The 21,081-nt window shown below is 40.7% G+C and overlaps 1 protein-coding gene across 1 annotated transcript in view; it reads right to left on the bottom strand.

The window, feature by feature from the left end:
* STK38 (serine/threonine kinase 38) overlaps nt 1-15,819 on the bottom strand; it is a 45,287-nt gene extending 29,468 nt beyond the window's left edge. Inside the window, exons 1-2 of the mRNA XM_059400589.1 lie at nt 15,529-15,819; nt 10,872-11,007 (exon numbers count right to left, since the gene is read on the bottom strand). Coding sequence (XP_059256572.1) covers nt 10,872-11,002 — 131 coding nt within the window. The 5' untranslated portion in view covers nt 11,003-11,007; nt 15,529-15,819. The remainder of the gene's footprint in view (nt 1-10,871; nt 11,008-15,528) is intronic.
* Between the last annotated feature and the right edge of the window lie 5,262 nt (nt 15,820-21,081).

Below are 21,081 nucleotides of genomic sequence, written 5' to 3'. Positions count from 1 at the left end.
AGGCAGGAATGATCAAAACAGGTGACTGTCACCACTATTAAAACTTAAAAGACTCTAGGGGCACCTGGGTGGCTCAGTGGGTTAAAGCTTCTGCCTTTGGCTCGGACTGTGATCCCAGAGTCCCAGGATCAAGCCCCTCATCAGGCTCTCTGCTCGGCGGGGAGCCTGCTTACCCCAACTACCCCGCCCCGGCCGCCTCTCTGCCTACTTGTAATCTCTGCCCAATAAATAAAAATTTAAAAAAAAAAAAAAAAAAACTTAAGACTCTAAATTCCTGGAGTATTAAACCTTAAAAACTGTATCCAAGAATATTTTTTTATCTACAGTCTCATATTGATTTGATAGAACTAAAAGAAATAAGAAAAACTTCCTCAGAACTAATTCTATACAACATGCATTTTTTTCAGCATAGTAAGTGAAAGCATGCTGGCTGGGGTCTCTATCCCTTCCTTATCAGCGTTTCAGGTAACAGGCGATGTGGGCAGGACAGGGAAGAATGACAGTAGGAATATAGGGCTCCTGAGTGCTGCAGTCAGTTGAGGGACCGCCTCTGGATATTTGGCTGGTGTTGTGATCTCAGGGTCATGGGATCAACCCCAAGTCAGGCTCTGCACTAGGCACACAGTCTGCTTAAGACTTGCTCTCCCTCTCCCCACTGTGTACCCTGTCTCTCTTCCTTATCTCTCTTTCTAAAATAAATAATAAATCTTTAAAAAAAAAAAAAAAAGGAAAGAAAGTAGGGAGTACATGAAGCAATACCTTGAAGTCTAATGCAGGGAGGCATGCAGCACTTCAAATGTCACACTGAAAGGCCTGGCTCTTAGTGTGGAAACAACTAAGAGCTCCAAGGGTTTGTGTGTAAAGGAGTGATGTGAAGAGGTTTCTATTTTAAAATGACAGCCAGCAGTAAGGAGCTGAAAGACTGGCAGGGAAAGTAACTGACAAAGACTGAAGCAAACTAAAAGCTCTCATAATGATTCAGATACGGAGTCCAGATCTGGAACAAGGGCTGGAAACCTAGAATGCAGTGAACAGAGGGACTATAAAGATGACTAAATGGCAGGAGGCGTCAAAGGAAAAATCTTAGACTTTCTTGTGTGGGAGGATAATGATGCTGCTAAATGAGAAAGGGAAACACAGAGAAAGGACCACAAGAAGATAATGGGTTTTATTTGGGTCAATAAATAATTATTGCAATAACAGCAATTAGTTAAAATTAAAAGCATGTTAGAAATCATATTACAAGTCTACAGTATCAGATGATACATATCAAGTTGAGTCTAAGCTCTCAGGAAGTGAAAAGATCTACTCTGACCCTGTTGGGGGGATGGGGGGAGCACTTCCGTGGCTTCCAGCCTGCCTACTTCTCTGGGTTTCCAGAATATTTTGTGATATGCATCTTTGTTTGCAAGTATATTGGAGGGGTAAGGCTGTACTTACTGTTGGCATTTTCAGGAATATATGCTAATTAGTTGAAGTAGAGAAGAGTAAAAAGAATCAAAGATAACATCAATAACTCAACCATGGTTAGCTCTTTTTATGCCTCGAATATCAAACATCATCATACTTTCTGACTGTATTCTTTTGAATGATCACACCAGATTGAGCTAGAAGTCCAATGTGCTATCATACAATGTGTGTTCTAGAGATGGCTGCTTCTAACTCTATTTTAAATCTCAATTCAAACTAAAAAGTAGCTTGACTGCAAGTGTAAATTATTAAATTGCTTTCTGAACCTACCTGAGAGTAAAGTTATCAGAATCAACTCCTTGAACACAATCAGATTCTTCCATTAGAAAAAGTATCCAGAAAAAGCCTATCATGCAGAATTATCCATAGTAATGATTCATTGGGTCTAAGCCAATGAAGACCTTAAAGACACCCAAAATGGCAAGGATAGCCTGAAATGAGGCTTACAAGTGACAACCTCTGTGAGATGACACCAAGAAATTACTGTTAACTTTGTTAGATTCATGGTGGCATTGTAATTATACAAGGAAATGGCCATATTTTTAGAGATGTACACTTAAGTACGAAGGACTGAAATGACAGATGTTTGAAATTTGCTTTAAAACACAACAGGAAGAAAAAATAAAATGGAACAAATTTAACAAAATCTTGATAATTACTGAATCCGAGGGCTGACTATGGGAGTTCACTTTATTAGTCTTTCTGTGTGTGTGTTTAAAAGTGTTCATAAGGAAAAGGAGGGCAGGCCCCTCCATTGGTTGGTCTCTGATCAAAGATCCTTTGACGAAGCCATTCTTCCACACAACTCCAATGTTCCCCAGAAGAATTCTGGGAGAGAGACTGGCCACTTTCACGCTTAGAGGCCACACCCGACCTCACCTCATTACTTTCCATGAGCTCTATTAATTTGCATGTGAGCTCACTTCTCACAGAAGACAGTTAAGATTTTTGGAAGGCAAGGTTCATATCTGAATCCTCCTTCTCCACGAAGAATAGTGCTTTGTACACAGCAACTTTATAAAATGTATGTCGCCAAATGGCGGATGGGAGGAGGGATCACAGTGTGTAATAATGTGCAGACACATTCATGACTATGTGTGTAATTAGCCCCCTTTGCTAATATTAAATTCACCTCACAGCACAGCTTGGTCAGCTTGGTTCAGAGGCTGCAGGGATAGAAGAAAAGGGCTAGTGAATTCCACAAGAGCTGACCAGACAATATTTCTCATTTGAAATGATGATGAAAATCAATGAAATGATGATGAAAAATTAAAAATGAGGGAAAACAGTACAGAAATAATCACTGTCATTTTCATGCTCAAAACAGAAAATTCTCAAGAAATACCCTAAAAATGAATTTAACACAGATTTTTTTTTAAATCTCAACAAATTGGGGTTCCTGAGTGGTACAGTAGAGTAAGTGTCTGACTCCTGGTTTTGATCTCAAGGTCATGAGATCATGCTGGAGTCAGTTCCCCGCTTGGAGCTGAATCTGCTTGTCCTTCTTCCTCTGCCCCTCCCTACTGCTCTCTTAAAAAGAAAAAATCCAACAAATTACTTTGGTTTGACTGATGTATCTAGTCAGTGAATAACATTCAAAGGTCAAGACTTGCTCATCTCTGGGACTTAAATAATACTGACACTTGCTCACTAATAATAATCACATATTGCAACTCAGTATCAGATCAGACCAAACACAGACACAAGAAAACCTGGGTAAAAATACCTAAAAGGAGGGCACCTGGATGGCTCAGTTCATTAAGAAACTGCCTTCGGCTCAGGTCATGATCCTGGAGTCCAGGGATCAAGTCCCACATCAGGCTCCCAGCTCTACAGGGAGTCTGTTGCTCTCTCCGACCTTCTCCCTCTCATGCTGTCTCTCAAAGAAATAAAATCTTAAAAAAAAAAAAAAAAAAAAAAAAAAAAATACCGAAAAGGAGTAGCAGACAGTGCTGGTTCTCAGTGGGTAAAATGTAGGAAAGTTTTTATTTGACTTGGGGGCTGGAGAGGAGGGAAGCATACCATTATTTCCCATTAAATTGGATTTTTGTGGCTTTAATTAATCCACCGAAATAGTATTCATGAAGAACAGAAACAACACAGAATATTTTATAAGAAAAAAATGTCAGCTTTCTCAGTTTTGATTTCAGATTGCTATAAATTATTTTTTGCATGAATAATTCGGCAAACATCAATATTTACTGGATACCTAGCATCACATAAGAGAGAGAACAGAAGAATTGCTATAACTAGATAACCTTACCATCAGAGGCAAAACAAAGATTAAATGAAGAAGATAAACTTGCACTCCTGAGTGGGTTCAGTTGATAGTCTACCAGTAGCATTACCAGGAGACCATCAAACAGACACCCGACTTAGGGGGCTTAATTGTTTATAAATAGATCAATAGAACTTGCTATAATGTTTCTAAACTCACTGAATGTTCTCATATTCTACTTCTATACAGGAAAGCATTCCTAAATGATTTTTCTTCTTTCTTCTACCTCTAAGCTTTGGCTTCATCTCCCCTGTCATTAAGTACTTTGTTTCAAATATAACCTAGTATTCTACTATAAATGGAACAATGCAAAAGGTGCATATGTGTGGAATAAATATTAGAGATTTTAAAGGAATCCAGACAAGGCATATATATTAAAAATTTATATAACCTAATCTCAAAATTTACTAGCCCAATACTTATTTCAAACCACTCATCACATACTAGTGATATACTCATAATAAAATGTTTATCATTGTCTCATATTATTTAGACTCTGCTTGTTTATCAAGGTTCTATGACATTTCCACCCATAACATGAAAAAGCCTGAAAGTCCATTTCTTATAGGCTTGGGTTTTTTCCTTTTTCTTCCGTCCTTCCTTCCTTCCTTCTCTTTTCTTTTCTCTCTTCTCTTCCCTTCCCTTCTCCTTCCTTCCTTCCTTTCTTTTTCTTTCTTTAAGTAGGCAATGCGGGGCTTAAACTCAGAACCCTAAGATTAAGACCTGAGCTGAAATCAAGAGTCAGACACAATCAGCTGAGCCATCCAGGTGCCCCATCTAACAATTCTTTTTCTTTTTTTTTTATTCTACTTATTTATTTGACACAAAGAGAGGGCACACAAGCAGGGGGAGTGGGAGAGGAAGAAGCAGGCTTCCCGCTGAGCTGGGAGCCCAAGCCAGGCTCGACCCCAAGACCCTGGAATCATGACCTGAGCCAAAGGCAGACACTTAAAGACTGAACCACCCAGTACCACCATGATATAACACTTATTAATAACATAAACAAAACCATATGTCATATTGTTCCTAGAGAATGTGATAATATATTAATAATGAACCATAAGGCAGAGCCAGTAGGATTAAAAACCAACTATTATTAAATAAAACAAGGTTCAGTTGGTTGAGAATCCAACTCTGGGTTTCGGCTCAGGTCATGATCTCACAATCGTGGGACTAAGCCCACATCAGGCTCTGTGCTCAGCGCAGAGTTGGCTTCAGATTATCTCTCTTCCCTACAGCTCACACGCATGCTCATTCTTTCTCTCTCAAATAAATAAATAAAAGCTTTTTAAAATAAACAAATAAATTGGGGTGCCTGATTGACTCAGTTGGTTCAGCATCTGGCCCTTGGTCTCGATTCAGGTCATTATATCAGGTTCTTGAGATAAAGCTCTACATCCGATTCCATGCTAAATACAGTCTGATTCTTGCTCCCTCTCTCTGGGCCTCTCCCTGCTCATGTTTGTGTGCTCTCTAAAATAAAAATAAATCTTTAAATAAATAAAAGAAGTAACTTAATCAGAACTCAGAGTATTTGTTTTGTGACTACAACACCAGAAACTCTGATTTCAATAGAGTGGTTGTATTAAAAAGAGCTATCTAGTAGTGAAAAGAAGGGCCATCCGTACCCCAATGTTTATAGCAGCAATGGCCACAGTCGCCAAACTGTGGAAAGAACCAAGACGCCCTTCAATGGACGAACGGATAAGGAAGATGTGGTCCATATACACTATGGAGTATTATGCCTCCATCAGAAAGGACGAATATGCAACTTTTGTATCAACATGGATGGGACTGGAAGAGAACACGCTGAGTGAAATAAGTCAAGCAGAGAGAGTCAATTATCATATGGTTTCACTTATTTGCAGAGTGTAACAAATAACACGGAGGACATGGGGAGATGGAGAGGAAAAGGAAGTTGAGGGAAATTGGAGGGGGAGATGAACCATGAGAGAATATGGACTCTGAAAAACAACCTGAGGGTTTTGAAGGGGCAGGGGGTGGGAGGTTGGGGGAGCCAGGTAGCCAGGTGGTGGGTATTATGGAGGGCACGCATTACATGGAGCACTGGGTGTGGTACAAAAAACAATAGACACTGTTACGCTGAAAAGAAATTAAAAAAAAAAAAAGCTATCTATCTCCACTAGCATGCCTACAGATACACTGTGCAAATTTATTTTTGAATTCCCCATCTTCCTAAACAGGGCACTTACAGGCACTTGTCTATTTCAATAAGCAGCAGCTAGCTGTACAATATTTTGCTATTCCACATACAGCTCTGCATATTTAAAGTCTAATCATGAGTTACATCCTCTTGAAAAATGTGCCTGCAAAAGCCCTTATCAAAATATTAGCATATCAAATCTAGCAACATTAAAAAGAATAATACATTATGATCAAGATGGTTTTACCCCAGGAATGCAAGGTTAGTTTAAGATGCAAAAACTCAGTCCATGTAATTCATCATATTTTTTTAAAGGTTTTATTTATTGATTTGTCAGAGAGAGAGAGACTGTGAGAGAGGGAATACAAGCAGGGGAAGCGGGAGAGGGAGAAGCAGGCTTCCCGTGGAGCAGGGAACCCAATGCAGAGCTCAATCCCACGATGCTGGGATCATGACCTGAGCTGAAGGCAGACACCCAAACGACTGCACCACCCAGGCACCCCTGTAATTCATCATATTAATAAAATAAACAATGATGCAAAAGGGGATGCAAAAAAATTATTTGACAAAATTCAACATCCACTCTAGTTAAAAACTCTCAGCCAACTAGGAACATAAGAAAACTTCCCCAACCTACAAAGGACATCCCTGAAAAACCTACAGGTAACATCACAACAAAGAGTGAAATATTGAGTGCTTTCACCCTTCAATCAGGAAGAAAACGAAGCTCTCTAGTCTCAACCACTTAGATTCAACATTGTACCTGATATCCTAGCCAAACCAATAAGGCAAGAAAAAGAAAGAAAAGGTGTCTCTTACTCTCACAAAACAAACTGAGGGTTGCCAGGGGTGGGGTGTTGGGTTATGGACACTGGGGAGGGTATGTGCTATGGTGAGTGCTATGAAGTGTGTAAAGCTGACAATTCACAGACCTGTGCCCCTGGGGCTAATAATACTTTATATGTTAATAAGAAAAAAAAAGAAAGAAAGAAAGAAAAAAAGAGAAAAGGTGTATAGATTGGAAAAGAAGAAGTAAAACTCTCTATTTGAATATGATGTGATTGTTTATACAGAGTATCCTAAGGAATCTACAAAAGAAGTTGGTAAAATAAATAAATTAGCAAGCTACAGGATTTAAGGTCAGTATACAAAATTCAGTTCTATTTCCATATACTAGAAGCAAATAATTGGAAAAATATTTTTAAATGTCCACTTAAAGCAGCATCAAAAAAAACCCCAAAATACTAGCAACAGAAGAAAAAAATAACATGTAAGATCCCCACACTAAACACTACAAAACACTGATGAGAAAAACTAAAGACTTAAGAGAATGGAAAAATATAGCATGTCCATGCATCAAAGATTCAATTCTGTTAAGATGTCAGTTCTCCCCCAAACTGGTCTATAGATTCAATTATAATCATAATCCCATCAAGCTTTCCTCTAGAAATTGACAAGCTGATTCTAAAATTTATATAAAAATACAAAGAACCTAGAATATCCAAAATAATCTTGAGGGGGAAACCCAAAACAATTAAATTTAAGACTTACACTAACTAGATGACTTCAAAACTTACCACGATACTAGAGTAATGAAGTGTGATACTGCCATAGGGACAAAAAGATCAGTGAAAAGAGAACAGAAAACCCAGAAATCGGGCCCTAGTTGGTTCAGTCAATAGAGCATGTGACTCTTGATCTAGGGGGAGTAAGTTCAAGCCCCACAATGGATGTGGAGATTACCTAAAAAAATCTTTAAAGAAAGAAAAAAGAAAGGAAGAAAAAAAGAAACCCAGAAATACACACACCTTACATGATATTTGATTTTTGACAAAGGTGCCAAAGAATCTAATGGGGAAAGGAAATCTTTGCAGCAAAGGGTACTAAAACAACTGGATATTCATAACAAAAATAAATAAATAAAGCTCAACCCCCATCTCACTCACTTATTAATTCAAGATGGATCATAGAACTAAATGTAAAAACTAAATTATAAAACTTCCCGAAGAAGATACAAAAGAATATCTTTATGACTTGGGGGCAGAAAAGTTTTACTATAAAAAAAATTGCCAAATTAGATTTCTAATTTAAAAACGGAATTTAAAATTTCTGCTTATCTGAAGACACTATAAAGAATGAACAGGAGGGGCATCTGGATGATTCATAGGTTAAGCCTTCTACTCTTGACTTTGGCTCAAGGTCATGACCTCAGAGTTATTAGATTGAGCCCTGTGTTGGTCTCCAAGCTCAGCACAGAGACTTCTCAAGATTCTTCCCCCCGCCTTCCCCTCAGCACGTGCCTGCGCGTGTGCTCTCTCTCTCATGCATGCTCTCTCACTCTCTCTCTCTCAAATAAATAAAATCTTTAAAAAAGGGGGGGGGGACACAGACATTTTGTTAGCAAAAATGTAAAGCAATTGGAAGTATCACACAAGGCTGATGATATTATGGAAAAAAGTCTAGCAGTTTCTTATAAAACTAAACATACACTTATGTATACTTATGGTCCAGTAATTCCACTCCTAAATATTATTTACCCAAGAATTGAAATCAAATGCTCACAAAAAGATTTATACACAAATGTTCATAGAAGCTCATTCAAAAGAGCCCAAAACTCAAAAAAGCCCAGATGTTTATCAACAGAAGAATGTAAAAACAGAGGTATAGTTAGAAAACAGAATGGTACCCAGCAATATAAAAGAACAAAGTATTGACACAATAGCAACATGGGTGAACCTTGAAAACATCAGGCTGAGTGAAAGATGCCTTACTCAAGTGAGTACTTACTACATCAATCTGCTTACATGCTTCATTTATATGGAACAGGCAAGAGTAATCTATGATAGAAACAAAATTCCAACAAAATCTATGATAGAAACAAAATTCCAACAGTGGTTGCCTGAGTTTGGAGGAATGTCTCCAGAAAGCAAAGGACTTTCTGGAATGATGGTAATGGTCTAAGTCTTGATAGGAGTTTAAGTTCTACAGGTATATACATTTGTCAAAACTCATTGACTGGTACCCTTCAGATTGTGCATTTCAGATGGAACCCCACACTATGTGTAGAAATTACTTTAAAAAAAAAAAGAAGAAGAAGAAGAAGGGGCACCTGGGTGTGGCTCAGTGGGTTAAATAAAGCCTCTGCCTTCAGCTCAGGTCATGATCCCAGGGTCCTGGGATCAAGCCCCGAATTGGGCTCTCTGCTCACTGGGGAGCCCTCTTTCCTCCCATTCTCTCTGCCTGCCTCTCTACCTACTTGTGATCTCTCTCTGTCAAATAAATAAATTAAAAAAAAAAAAAAAGAGAGGCACCTGGGTGGCTCAGTTGTTAAGCCTCTGCTTTTGCTCAGGTCATGATCTCAGGGTCCTGGGATCGAGCCCCGCATCGGCCTCTCTGCTCAGCAGCAGTCTGCTTCTCCCTCTCCTTCTGTGCTCTTTCTCTCTCTCTCTCAAATAAATAAATAAAATCTTTACAAAAAAGAAAAAAAAAAAGGAAAAAACACAACTAGAGGAAGACTGTGCATTTCACCATATGCAAAATTCACACTCTCTTAAAAAAATATATATATAGAGAGAGAGAGAGAGAGATACAGAGATATATATAAAGAGAGCGAGCGAGTGAGCACAGACATATTACAGAAGTAAAACATAATGACACCTCCAACATATTTTGTATGTATGTGTGTATTTTAAGATTTTATTTATTTATTTGACAGAGAGAGATGGGAGAGAGGGAATACAAACAAGAGGAGCAGGAAAGGGAGAAGCAGGCTTCCCACTGAACTGGGAGCCCAATGAGGGGCTTGATCCCAGAATCCTGCAATCATGACCTGAGCCAAAGGCAGAGGCTTAACAACTGAGCCACTCAGGTGCCCCACCAACATACTTTGAAGCAAGTAAAAAATTAGGATGGTTTAATGAATGGATAGAGAGATGGATAGATGAATACATAATACAATAATGAATGACAATTATATAATCTAGATGATATATAAAAGGGTATTCAGCATATTAATCCAGTTTTTCTGCATATTTGAATATTTTCATAATAAAATGTTGGGAATAAAATTTCAATTACGAATTACTACATGAATAGTGTACATTGGATCAATAACAACAGGTGCCAAGTGATTAAGTGATCACTCTGTGAGAAACACTATGGTGGTGACTCACATTCGTTATGTATAATCCCCAGAGCCAATATTGCAAGGAAAGTATTATCCCCATTTTCCAGATAGGAAACTGATACACAGAAAGACTAAGAAACTGGGGGGCTTAGTGGGTTAAGCCTCTGCCTTCGGCTCAGGTCATAATCTAAGGATTCTGGGATCCAGCCCCGCATTGGACTCTCTGCTCAGCATGGAGCCTGCTTCCCCCTTTCTCTCTGCCTGCCTCTCTGCCTACTTGTGATCTCTCTCTCTCTGTCAAATAAATAAATAAAAAGTCTTAAAAAAAAAAAAAAAAAAAAAGACTAAGGAACTTATTCCAGACACAGACAGCTCCTAAATGATAAAGGCAGGATTCTAAATCCAGGTCTGATTCCGTAAGGGCTGCTCTTTCTGTTACATCATTCTGCCTTAACAATGAATCCAAGGATTTGGCCCAATTAATTTTTTTATACTACTGTGGAATTTTGTGGGGTTTTTTCCCCTAAGAATTAATTTTAAGTAACTTCTGCACCCAATGTAGGGCTCAAACTCACAACCCCAAGATCAAGAGTTGCATGCTCTACCAACTGAGCTGGCCAGGGACCCCTGTGCTACTGACTAGTAATAGAAAGAAGTGTGTAAATAGCAAGGGCTTTGGAAATCAATGACACTGTCCTTCCTTTGTAATGGGATAGGCTATTACATGGCTGCTGCTATTCTTACCTCCTTTCAACGATGTTATGAATGTGTCTTATGATACTAGACACAAATGCCAAAACCATGACACAATTATCTCAAACACAGCCCTTTACCTCATTTCTCGTTCTTCATGTTGAGCGATAAGGTTGCTATAAAAATTCTCCAGTGTCACTTTGGTCATGGTCACCCTTTCCTTTGTGTGATTACTCATGGAGGAGCAAGGTGTTGAGCCTGTCATTGCCATGGCCGCTAGAAACAAAGAAAGACGTATTAGTTTTGGAGTTAGAATCCACCAATTATGCACTCTCCTAACTTACTGGTAGGAAAGTAAATTGGTGCAAGTTTTCTGGAAGACAAACATATAATATACAACAAAAGCCAGACAAACAGAATACTTGGTGAAAATAAATATACAGTAATGTCCTATGACCCAGAAATACCACCTCTAGGTATAAGGCCTAAAGAAATTGTCTCACAGACTCTTAAGAAATGCACAAACTTGTGCATTACAGGGGATGTTTATTATGCCATCATTTGTGTTACAGTAAGCTGAAGCGAATTCAGAAAGAAAATAAAGAAAATGCTGTGGGTGCACATAAAGAAATAATATGCAGCGGTGAGAAGCAAATCTATTTGTATCTAAAAGTGACATGAATAGATCTTTAAAACATATGTTGTAATTTTATTTATTCATTTATTTATTTATTTATTTATTCGACAGAGAGAGACAGCAAGAGAGGGAACACAAGCAGGGAGAGTGGGAGAGGGAGAAGCAGGCTTCCCGCCAAGCAGGGAGCCTGATGCAGGGCTCAATCCCTGCACCCTGGGATCATGACCTGAGCCAAAGACAGACACTTAAGGACTGAGCTACCCAGGTGCCACTTTATGCTGTAATTTTAAAAAGGAAGAGAACAAGATCACAATACCATAAACGCAAATAAAGAATATATAACACAGACACAGTTTAATTCTTTGTCATCCAAGAATCTACATTGGAGAAATCAAAGACCCATAAGGATTCATACACGGGGGTTCAAAGTAGCACTCTGAACTTGAATATCCAACAATAGGAATGAGAAGTCCTATAGATAAATAATGAACAATTAAAATATGTTCAAATGTTGAACATCAGGGGAAATGTTTCCAATCCAAGTGGAAATAGGTCACAGAACAGTATACCATGATCTCAGTTTTATTTATGTGTTTACTAGAGGTGCACAGAATTATTTGAAATATGTATCAAGAGGTTACTAATGGCATAATTCCAGGCAATAAGAATGCAATAGATCATCTTACTCTTGTTTGGGCTTTTCCACATTTTATGTATTTTCTTCAATGAGCATGTACTATTATTTTTAAATTACCAATAATTTTTAAAGACTGTTTTTAAGTAATTTCTTCCCCCAATGTGGGGCTCGAACCTACAAACTTGTGATCTCTGTCTGTCAAATAAATAAATAAAATCTTTTTAAAATGTATTTATTTATTTATTTATTTATTTGACAGAGAACACAACAAGGCAGAGAGGCAGGCAGGGAGAGAGAGGGAGAAGCAGGCTCCCTGCAGAGCAGAGAGCTCAATGCAGAACTCGATCCCAGGACCCTGAGATCACGACCCAAGCTGAAGGCAGAGGCTCAACCCACAGAGCTACCCAGGTGCCCCCTGAATCATAATTTTAGTGATGGAAAGGATCTTAAAAACAAAAAACCCTAACTTCCTCGTTTTACATATGAGAAACTGATATCAACAAAGTCTAAATAGCTTATAGAACATTTTTTTCCCAAATTTAAATCTCATTTTCACCCAGATATTTTTGCCAGCCCATACTGTCACACTTGGCCAGACCATTCACCAATCTGGACTTGCTCCAGCATTGGCAATAATGCTCAATATTTTACCCTTATCATGCCTCCCTCCAACATGACCTGCCTCTAAGTCTGTCCTTTCGTCCCAATACAAAGCTGAGAAAAAATCAGGAGGGGCTAAGGGCCATTTTCAAAGATAGTACACTTTATGAAAAAGTTTCCTTAAGGTTCTTCCATTAATATTTAGCAGCTTTTTAAAACTGTCTCATAGATTAAGGCTATTAAGGAATGTGCAAACACTTATTACTACTAAGACAAACTTAACATTAAGCAATTTTATTAAAAGATACTCAGGGAAAAATCATGTAAAATAATCCTTTCAGAGCAGAGATTCAAAATAAAGGCTCTACTTCAAGTATTTTTATTCATGAAATGCCAAAATTATCAGTAATAACAAATTCAAGAAAGTGAACTCAGCTCTACCTTACTATGTTATTTGTTACAATTTTATTTTTTATGGGGAAGTTTCTGCCAGTACCAAAGCAAACCCAAATATTTTTAGGCTATCAGAATTGTTTAAAGACCTCTGTTTTATGAAGCTTGGGTGTGGTTCCTTATTTGTCAGCCTGTACCCCCTCCACCCACAATGAAAACCACATGCACTCTAAGTCTGGTGAAATTTTCAAACCAGATTTAAAAACAAGTCTGAAGCAAGGGAGTGCTCTGTACTCCTCCCTTGTCTGAACATTTCTAGAGAACTTTTTATATATACATATATGTGGTTACATTTTAACAACTGAAATTATTCAACATAAAAATACAACTAAAGTATTTAAACCTACTACAACCAGTGCCTTTCATATCATAGGTGGTTAATAACAGTACGTTGAGCAACTTAATGATTTTTTAGTTGTCAACAAAACTAAAGAACAAAATTACATTTACGTTGGTTAGGTATATAAATCTGAGGTGGAGAAACTTTTTACTCATTTAACTCACTGGCATGGCTTTCTAAGCTTTTAAAAAGATCAACAGGAGATTAAGTGTACTCAAAGATGCTCATATAACAGATGAACAGATTTAGCAGAATGATTTTCGACCTTCACATAGTCTCTAATGTAATGGCAAAGGTTACACTATCCTTCCCTTTGACCTTTCTTCAAAACCTTCTCCTCCTTCCCTTCCTCCACTCATAAAAGGATTATCCTATTCTAATAACCTTCCATCAAAAGATACAATTACTATTGCCCTATAGTAATTTATAGCTTTACTGGGTCAACCAAGTACTTTTTATAAGAGGGCTTTCCCTCACACTTTTGAGAATTCAAGCCTTCATGCCCTGACCCACAGGCCATCAGAGGTCCCTTCCCTGTTTGTTTCATTCTCCACCTCTGCAGAATTAGGGAATAGGTAGGTAAGAAATTCTTAAAAGTTTTAAAATTTAAGAAAAGAATGTGGTCTTCAAAAATTAGGGATAGGTACTGCAAACTTATATAAAAGTAGATCAAATGAGGGGGCGCCTGGGTGGCTCAGTGGGTTAAAGCCTTTGCCTTCGGCTTGGGCCATGATCCCAGGGTCCTTAGATGGAGTCCTATGTAGAGCTCTCTGCTCATCAGGGAGCCTGCTTCCTCCTCTCTCTCTCTCTGCCTGCCTCTCTGCCTATTTGTGATCTCTATCTGCCAAATAAATAAATAAAATCTTTAAAAAGTAGATCAAATGAAAACAATTTTTTATTCAACCTAGATGGTTATCCTTGGTTGACTGACTTTACAACGGTACTGTTATCTCTATGAATACCCCTTCCCTCACCAATTCTTTATTTCTTTGTGACTGACAATCCAGTATCTTCCATTTGGGCAAGTGAACACCGATACGAGTCCTTAAGAATCACGTATCTTAATTTGTCCTCCTGAACTGTAAGCCACAGGAAAACAAGCACCTGTCTTAGAGTCCTTTTAATATCCTTCTCCCATCTCATGCACAATGCTATGCACTTCGTAAGCACCTTATGAAAGATTTACTGAGAGCTAAGGACTACGAGGAGCTAAGAATATATGTATGTATCGTGGGGATAGAGCTGGGAGGTGAAGTTGTTTTCCATACAAAGTTGGAGAATAGAGTTCTGGTCCTGTTGTGAGTGGAGCCTGTAATCGTGGTGTTTGTTTTATGTTCAGGGAAATGACATCTACTGCCTGGCTAAGTCTAATTTAGAGCCAAGGTGAATTGAAAGGGAGAGGAAGCACAAGGTTTACCTCACGTCAACCTTCCTCTGGACATTTCAAAAACAACAAGTTTCTCTTTGTGCCTTTTAGTCAATTCAAAATGCAAACTGGGAGATCTGATCTCTCCACTAGCTGCTTCTGCACACTTTCTGACACAGACTTTCCTCTAAGTCCTTATCGACTTTCCTTTTCCACTCTCTTCTTGAAAAAAAAAAAAAAATCGTCACTCTATTTTCCTGTAATTTTAAGATTATTTGAAGCTCAGTACCCTAAGACTAACCATGGGGAAGGGGGCAGACTCCAAGGAACCACACCCCAAAACGAGCTTTGCACATCTCTGCCTCACACAACAGCTCTCAGGTTCTCAGAACCCAGAAAAAAGAAAAGAGGTGGACATTGGTAATGACTGAGATCCCAGAGGGGACTTGAGCGGACGCGGCGAGAAGACAAAGCTGGCAACACGGGAAAGAGAAGAGAGCCTGGCTCCCCGCCCCAACAGCACAAAAAGAAAGAAAGAATGGGGTGGGAGCCTGAGACTGGGAGAAATGTGGCGAGGACCGACAGGGGAGCCTCTGGAAACCGGGAGAAGAGGGGAAGCTGTCAGGCTGAGGAGAGCGGCCGCGGGGCCGTCAGGACAGGGCTGGTAAGAGGAAACCGGCGGGAAGGGAGAAACCCAAAGAGTCGGGCGGAGATGAGAGGGAGAGCCTGGGATGGACTGAAGACAGCGGCAGCAAGACACTCACCAGAGCCCCGTGGGTGGAAGAGCAGGGGGCGGCGGACAGCCGCAGACGCCCGCCCGGCCAGCGACCTCTCTCGACCGGCGGACAGGCGAAGCCCCAGTGGCAGCAGCCCGCGGACTAGAGGAGAGGTGGGGACGCGTTAGGGTCTCTGAGGTAGGGGTCGAGGGGGCGGGTGCGGGTAAGTACAACAGGAAGCGCTCCAACTGCCGGAAAAGACGGCAGCGCGAAGGGGCCAAGGCAGCCAAGTCCCCCGCCGCGTAGAGGGGCTGGCGCGGCAGCCAGAGGCCAAGACTGCGCAAGCGTGACTGCCCAGCGACGCGGCCGGGATTTTAGGACTGCGCGTGCGCGGCCGGGCCGCACCCACTCTCCCCGCCTTACCTGAACAGGAGGGGCCATGAGGACGGCAGAAGCAGGGGATGTGGAGCGGTCTTGGTGCCGCTAGGCTGGGCTCGGGGAAGGTACCCATTGTTTTCTGGTTTCTTTGTGTTTGCTTTATTTGGAAATAATTATAGACTCACAGAAAGCTGCAAAGTTAACACAAGGAAGTCCCTGTACCCATCACCCACCCAGCTTCCCTCATCGTCTTACATAACCACGCTACATTAGCAAAACCAGGAAACTGACATTGGCACAATACAACTAACCAGACCAATACCACTGACTAGATTACAGACCTTACCCAGATTTAACCAGTTTGCCATGCACTCATTTGTGCCTCTGTGTGAGTTGGCGTGCTCTCACTCATCTACAGCTCTATGAAATTTTATTACTTATATCGTCGTCCTCCCTGATTTTTTTTTTAAGATTTTATTTATTTGACAGACAGAGATCACAAGTGGGCAGAGAGGCAGGCAGAGACAGAGAGGAGGAAGCAGGCTCCATGCGGAGCAGAGAGCCGGATACGGGACTCGATTCCAGGACCCTGAGATCAGGACCGGAGCTGAAGGCAGAGGCTTAACCCTCTGAGCCACCCAGGTGCCCCCCTCCCTGATTTTTTATTATTGTAGCAATAAGACGGCTGGAGCCCTTGGTCCCCTCTTACTCTTCCTCAGTTTAAGGACTAAAATACCTTACTTGGGATCTGGAGAGCTCTCCTAATATCAGGCCATCAGGAGGGCATCCCAGTGTGCACAGAAGAACCTGCTTTTCAAAGCTATGCAACCCTTAGTCTGTACCACCCTGGAATAAAGAGGACCCAAGCCTTTGCACGTTCATTCTTTCCTTGAGAATGGAGCAAAGTGCTCTTGACCAGGAAGTGTCAGACTCCTGTAAACAAAGATGAGTAAGATATGGTGACTGCCTGCCTTCAAAAGACCATGTAAGAAGCAAAATGTGCAAGTCATTTATTAGGGTGTTTTGTGCTAGTTTGGTGTCTCTCTCTTGAGTTACTGTAAGACTATAGAGCTTGGTTTTCCCTTCAAGCTTGGGGTCCTGGGGTTTGTTTCTTTAATGGTCTTAAAAACATAGGCATTCCTTGACTGCTTTTATCTTCCTAAACTTCAAAGTTCAGTTTCCTTTTGTCTCACCTCAAACAAAAACCACTTCAGCCTTCATTCTCTCTGCCCAAAGGCCCTTCTTCCCCAACACCTTTTGTTAAAGTCCTACCTGTCCTTAATGACTTAATAACAGTAGGAGATGTTTGCATAGTGCTTTTCAGTTTGGAAAGCCCATTCTCTTAGTTAATCTAGTTCATCCTTACAAGTCTTTGGAGTCTTTGGCAGGTCACGCAGGATGAGTTTTTACACATAAAGTAACTAACACTCAGAGAAGCATAGTGACTTGCCTGAATTGTCACAGCTAGTAAAACAAACAGCAAAGAGAGGAGTCCCATTTTCTGGTTGCAAATCCAATGTTCTTTCTGCTTTCCCCTTTCCCCAGCTGAAACCTTATCTTTTCCTTGGAGACTTCCCAGTTTTGCAAGAAGCATCTCATCCTCTATTCTCTATCATTCTGTATGAACTTATCTGTACCCTAATTCTAATAAACACTAAGGTTTTCCTCAAAATAACTCAGCCAGAATAAGCTGTTCTTCTCTGGTAGACTCCCTTGTGGCCAGGAAGTAGGCACAAAACCTAAAGGGCACCAGTCACTTATACCCACCTCAGACTGTGAGTTGGAAGAAGTGAGCGTGATCTGACCCTGCACCCATGGGACTGGACTTTATTTGCTTCCCTCTGCTACTGGTGTTGTTGGATCGTGTCGTTATTATAAATGCTGATCTTTTGTTCATCATGCATCTTTTGCATTAATTTTTATTTTTTAAACACTGCATTAAAATATTATTTTGTTTACTGAGTCTTTTGCCACCCTCATAAATCTTACGTAGTATGTAGACATCCATATATAGACACTCCAAGGGAAGTGTCTTGCTCTCCACACCCTACTCCAGACCCTGAAAAGATCACTCTGAATCCATTCTGGATTGGTGTAGCTGTTCCAAATAGCTTCTAGAAACCTTCATAGAGGTCTCAGACCAGAACTGTGACACATGGCCACCCTTCTGGGGAGAGCAAATACTCAGCTTTTTAAATATTCTGTAATGGAGGCTAGCAAAAAAGAAAGGGAGTGAAAATGGTTATTGGGTGACCCCACCAATAATGTTTGCCATGGAGTATATATAACTATGCTGTTCTCTTTTAATCTAACTCTCCAATCTAAATGGAGAATGACATATTGCAGGATTTTTTTTTTAAGTTTGTTTTCTTTAGTAATCTCTATAACCAATGTGGGGCTTGAACTCAAGACCCCAAGATCAAAAATCACATGCTTCTCCAACTAAGCCATCCAGGACCCTTATCAATTGACTTCTGGTTAATGGTAACACGAAACAGAGTCAATCCCTTTATATTTTCTATTCTATATTATCTCTGTCCTCATATAATTATAACTATAATATAATTCACCTAATCGAGATTCTCAGCTTGGTGGGGCTTTTTTGTGTGTATGTGTCCTTTTTTGCCACAAAGTATGTGTTCTTTTCATTAATCATACAAATAACTTGCTGTACTATCCCAGGGCAAACTGGAGAATTTGGCAGTCCAATTAGGGGTCTCCTGAGAGACCCACAGGCCAGTAGCATCGGCACAGAATGCCCAGGTTCACAGTGTAGCTTGTCACTCACTCGAGTCCATCTTGCAGGTGGCTCTTTGTCCATGTTGTGACTGGAGTGTCTCAAAGATGACAGGGCTGGGGAATCCTCCAAGTTCTTAGGAAATTTCATGCTACTTCTCCTGCTCAGTAGTTTCTTGGGTTGACAGGGTATTCTGGTCTCTGTTTTCTTCTGCCTGGCCTTATGGAAGCTGGGGATTTCCCCATAGCCAGCTTGTCTGCCATTTTCTTAGAGCCATCCATGGAGTCCCCCTTCAAGCCCTGTGCCTCATGTACCCACTTCTGTGGCTGCAGCAAGAGACCTCCATTTTGGGGTTTTGTTTTGTTTTGTTTTAAGATTTTATTTTTAAATAATCACTCTACCTAAAGTGGGGGGGCTCGAACTTACAACCCCCAGATCTAGAGTTGCACGCCCCACCAACTGAGACAAGGCACCCGCCCCCCAAGATTCTCCATTTTATAACAGATAATCTTATAAAAGCTGCTGGAAAACCAACAACCTTAGAGTATACTGAGTTATCCTTCATCCTCATGGGACTTGAGTTATTTGGTCAGAATATTAGTACTTTTTTTCCTAAGATTATTTATTCATTTATTTATTTGAGAGAGAGGGAGAAAGAGAGTGAGAGCACAAGCAGGGAGTGCGGGAGAGGGAGAAGCAGACTCCCCACTGAGCAGGGAGCTAGACACAGGGATCCATCCCAGGACCCTGAGATCATGACCCAAGCAGAAGTCAGACACCTAACCAACTGAGCCACCCGGTGCTCCACACTTTTTTTTTTTTTTTAACCCAAGTTCTATGCTCAAAGTGGGGGTTCAAACTTACAAAACCAAGATCAAAAGTTGCATGCTGAATGCCTGAGTGGCTCAGTTGGTTAAGTGACTGCTTTCAGCTCAGGTCAAGATCCTGGAGTCCCAGGATCAAGTCCTGCATCAGGTTCCTGAATCCAGAGGGAGTCTGCTTTTTCCTCTGATCTTCTCCCCTCTCATGCTCTCTCTCTCTCAAATAAGAAAAAGACAGATTTGCATGCTCTGCCCACTGAGCCAGCCAGGTGCTTCAAATATTAACTCTTTTGTCATGCTTGCTCTTTCCCCCAGTTTCAGACCCACTAACCTTTTCCTTCTCTTTAAACATTGCCGCAGGGGTGCCTGGGTGGCTCAGTTGGTTGAGCAACTCTTGATTTCAGTTCATGTCAGGATCTCAGGTCAGGATCTGAGGATCAGGAGATGAGCCCTGCCTCAGGCTCCATAAAGCAGGGAGTCTGCTTGAGATTTTCTCTCTCTCCTTTCCCCTTTGCCCCTCCCCACCCTGAGCGAGAGCAAGCCCTCTCTCTCTCTCTCTCTCTCTCAGTGTCTAAAATAAATAAATAAATATATCTTTAAGAAAAAAATAGAAGTTGCCCCCAAGTTGTTCTTTGTTCCAAGGAAATTACATGTTTCTTGCCCATCAGGCTGACCTGCGATTGCTTCACTGGCCTAAGCTCATCCTCCTGTCAAAGACCACAATCCTCCAAAGAACAGGTATCTTACAGGCTGACAGCATGTGTCTCACCCAGTGGGGGCAATGACATCAGTGGCCTCCGAATATTCCTTCCATAAGAAGATAGGAACTGTTCTTGGTGCCTGCTAGCACAGTGTTCCTCCAACTTTAACATGCACACAAATCCCCTAGGATTCAAATAAAATACAGATTCTGATTTAGAAGGTCTGGGCAGAACGGAGATTCTCTATTTCTTTTTTTCTTTTTTCAAGATTTATTTATTTACTTATTTGAGAGAGAGAGAGCATAAGAGGGGAGAGGTCAGAGGGAGAAGCAGACTCCCCACCAAGCAGGGAGCCCGAGGTCGGACTTGATCCCGGGACTCCAGGATCATGACCTGAGCCGAAGGCAGTCGCTTAACCAACTGAGCCACACAGGTGCCCCTGAGATTCTGCATTTCAAACAAGCTCCCAGGTGATGCTAATGCTGGTGGTCCATATGCCACATCTGGGATAGGAAGGAACTTGAACATATATCCAAGAGAAAAATAAGAAGGGGAAAGTGCCTATGATCCAGTGGCCCTAGGTCCCTACCAGGGCCAGACCGGGGTAAAGCAAGTGGAGCACCTAGGCTCAACACTGGAGGAGGCTCTCAAGTTCAGCTGAAGCAAATGCATTGCATGACCCTGAGGGTGAGCATCTCCTTATATCGTGCACACAAGGCATCTTGTTTGCCTGCCCTTGTCACTACCAAGTCCCTCTAGAGTACTTTCTGATACACATATAAACAAATGGGGATCATACAGTGTATGATTATACTGTATGTAATTATACCTGTGATATTGCACACACTATACTATTCTTATTATGATATTTTGAAAACCTCAAGCTCTGACAATTTCATTTCAAATTCGTTTAATAATCCTGTTCCTCTAAAATGTACACTGTTGCTTTCCCTGAATGGAAGAA

This window comes from Mustela nigripes, chromosome 5 (genome assembly GCF_022355385.1).
Source record: "Mustela nigripes isolate SB6536 chromosome 5, MUSNIG.SB6536, whole genome shotgun sequence".
Classification (NCBI taxonomy): Eukaryota; Metazoa; Chordata; class Mammalia; order Carnivora; family Mustelidae; genus Mustela; species Mustela nigripes.
This window is presented reverse-complemented; position numbering and strand designations above follow the sequence as displayed.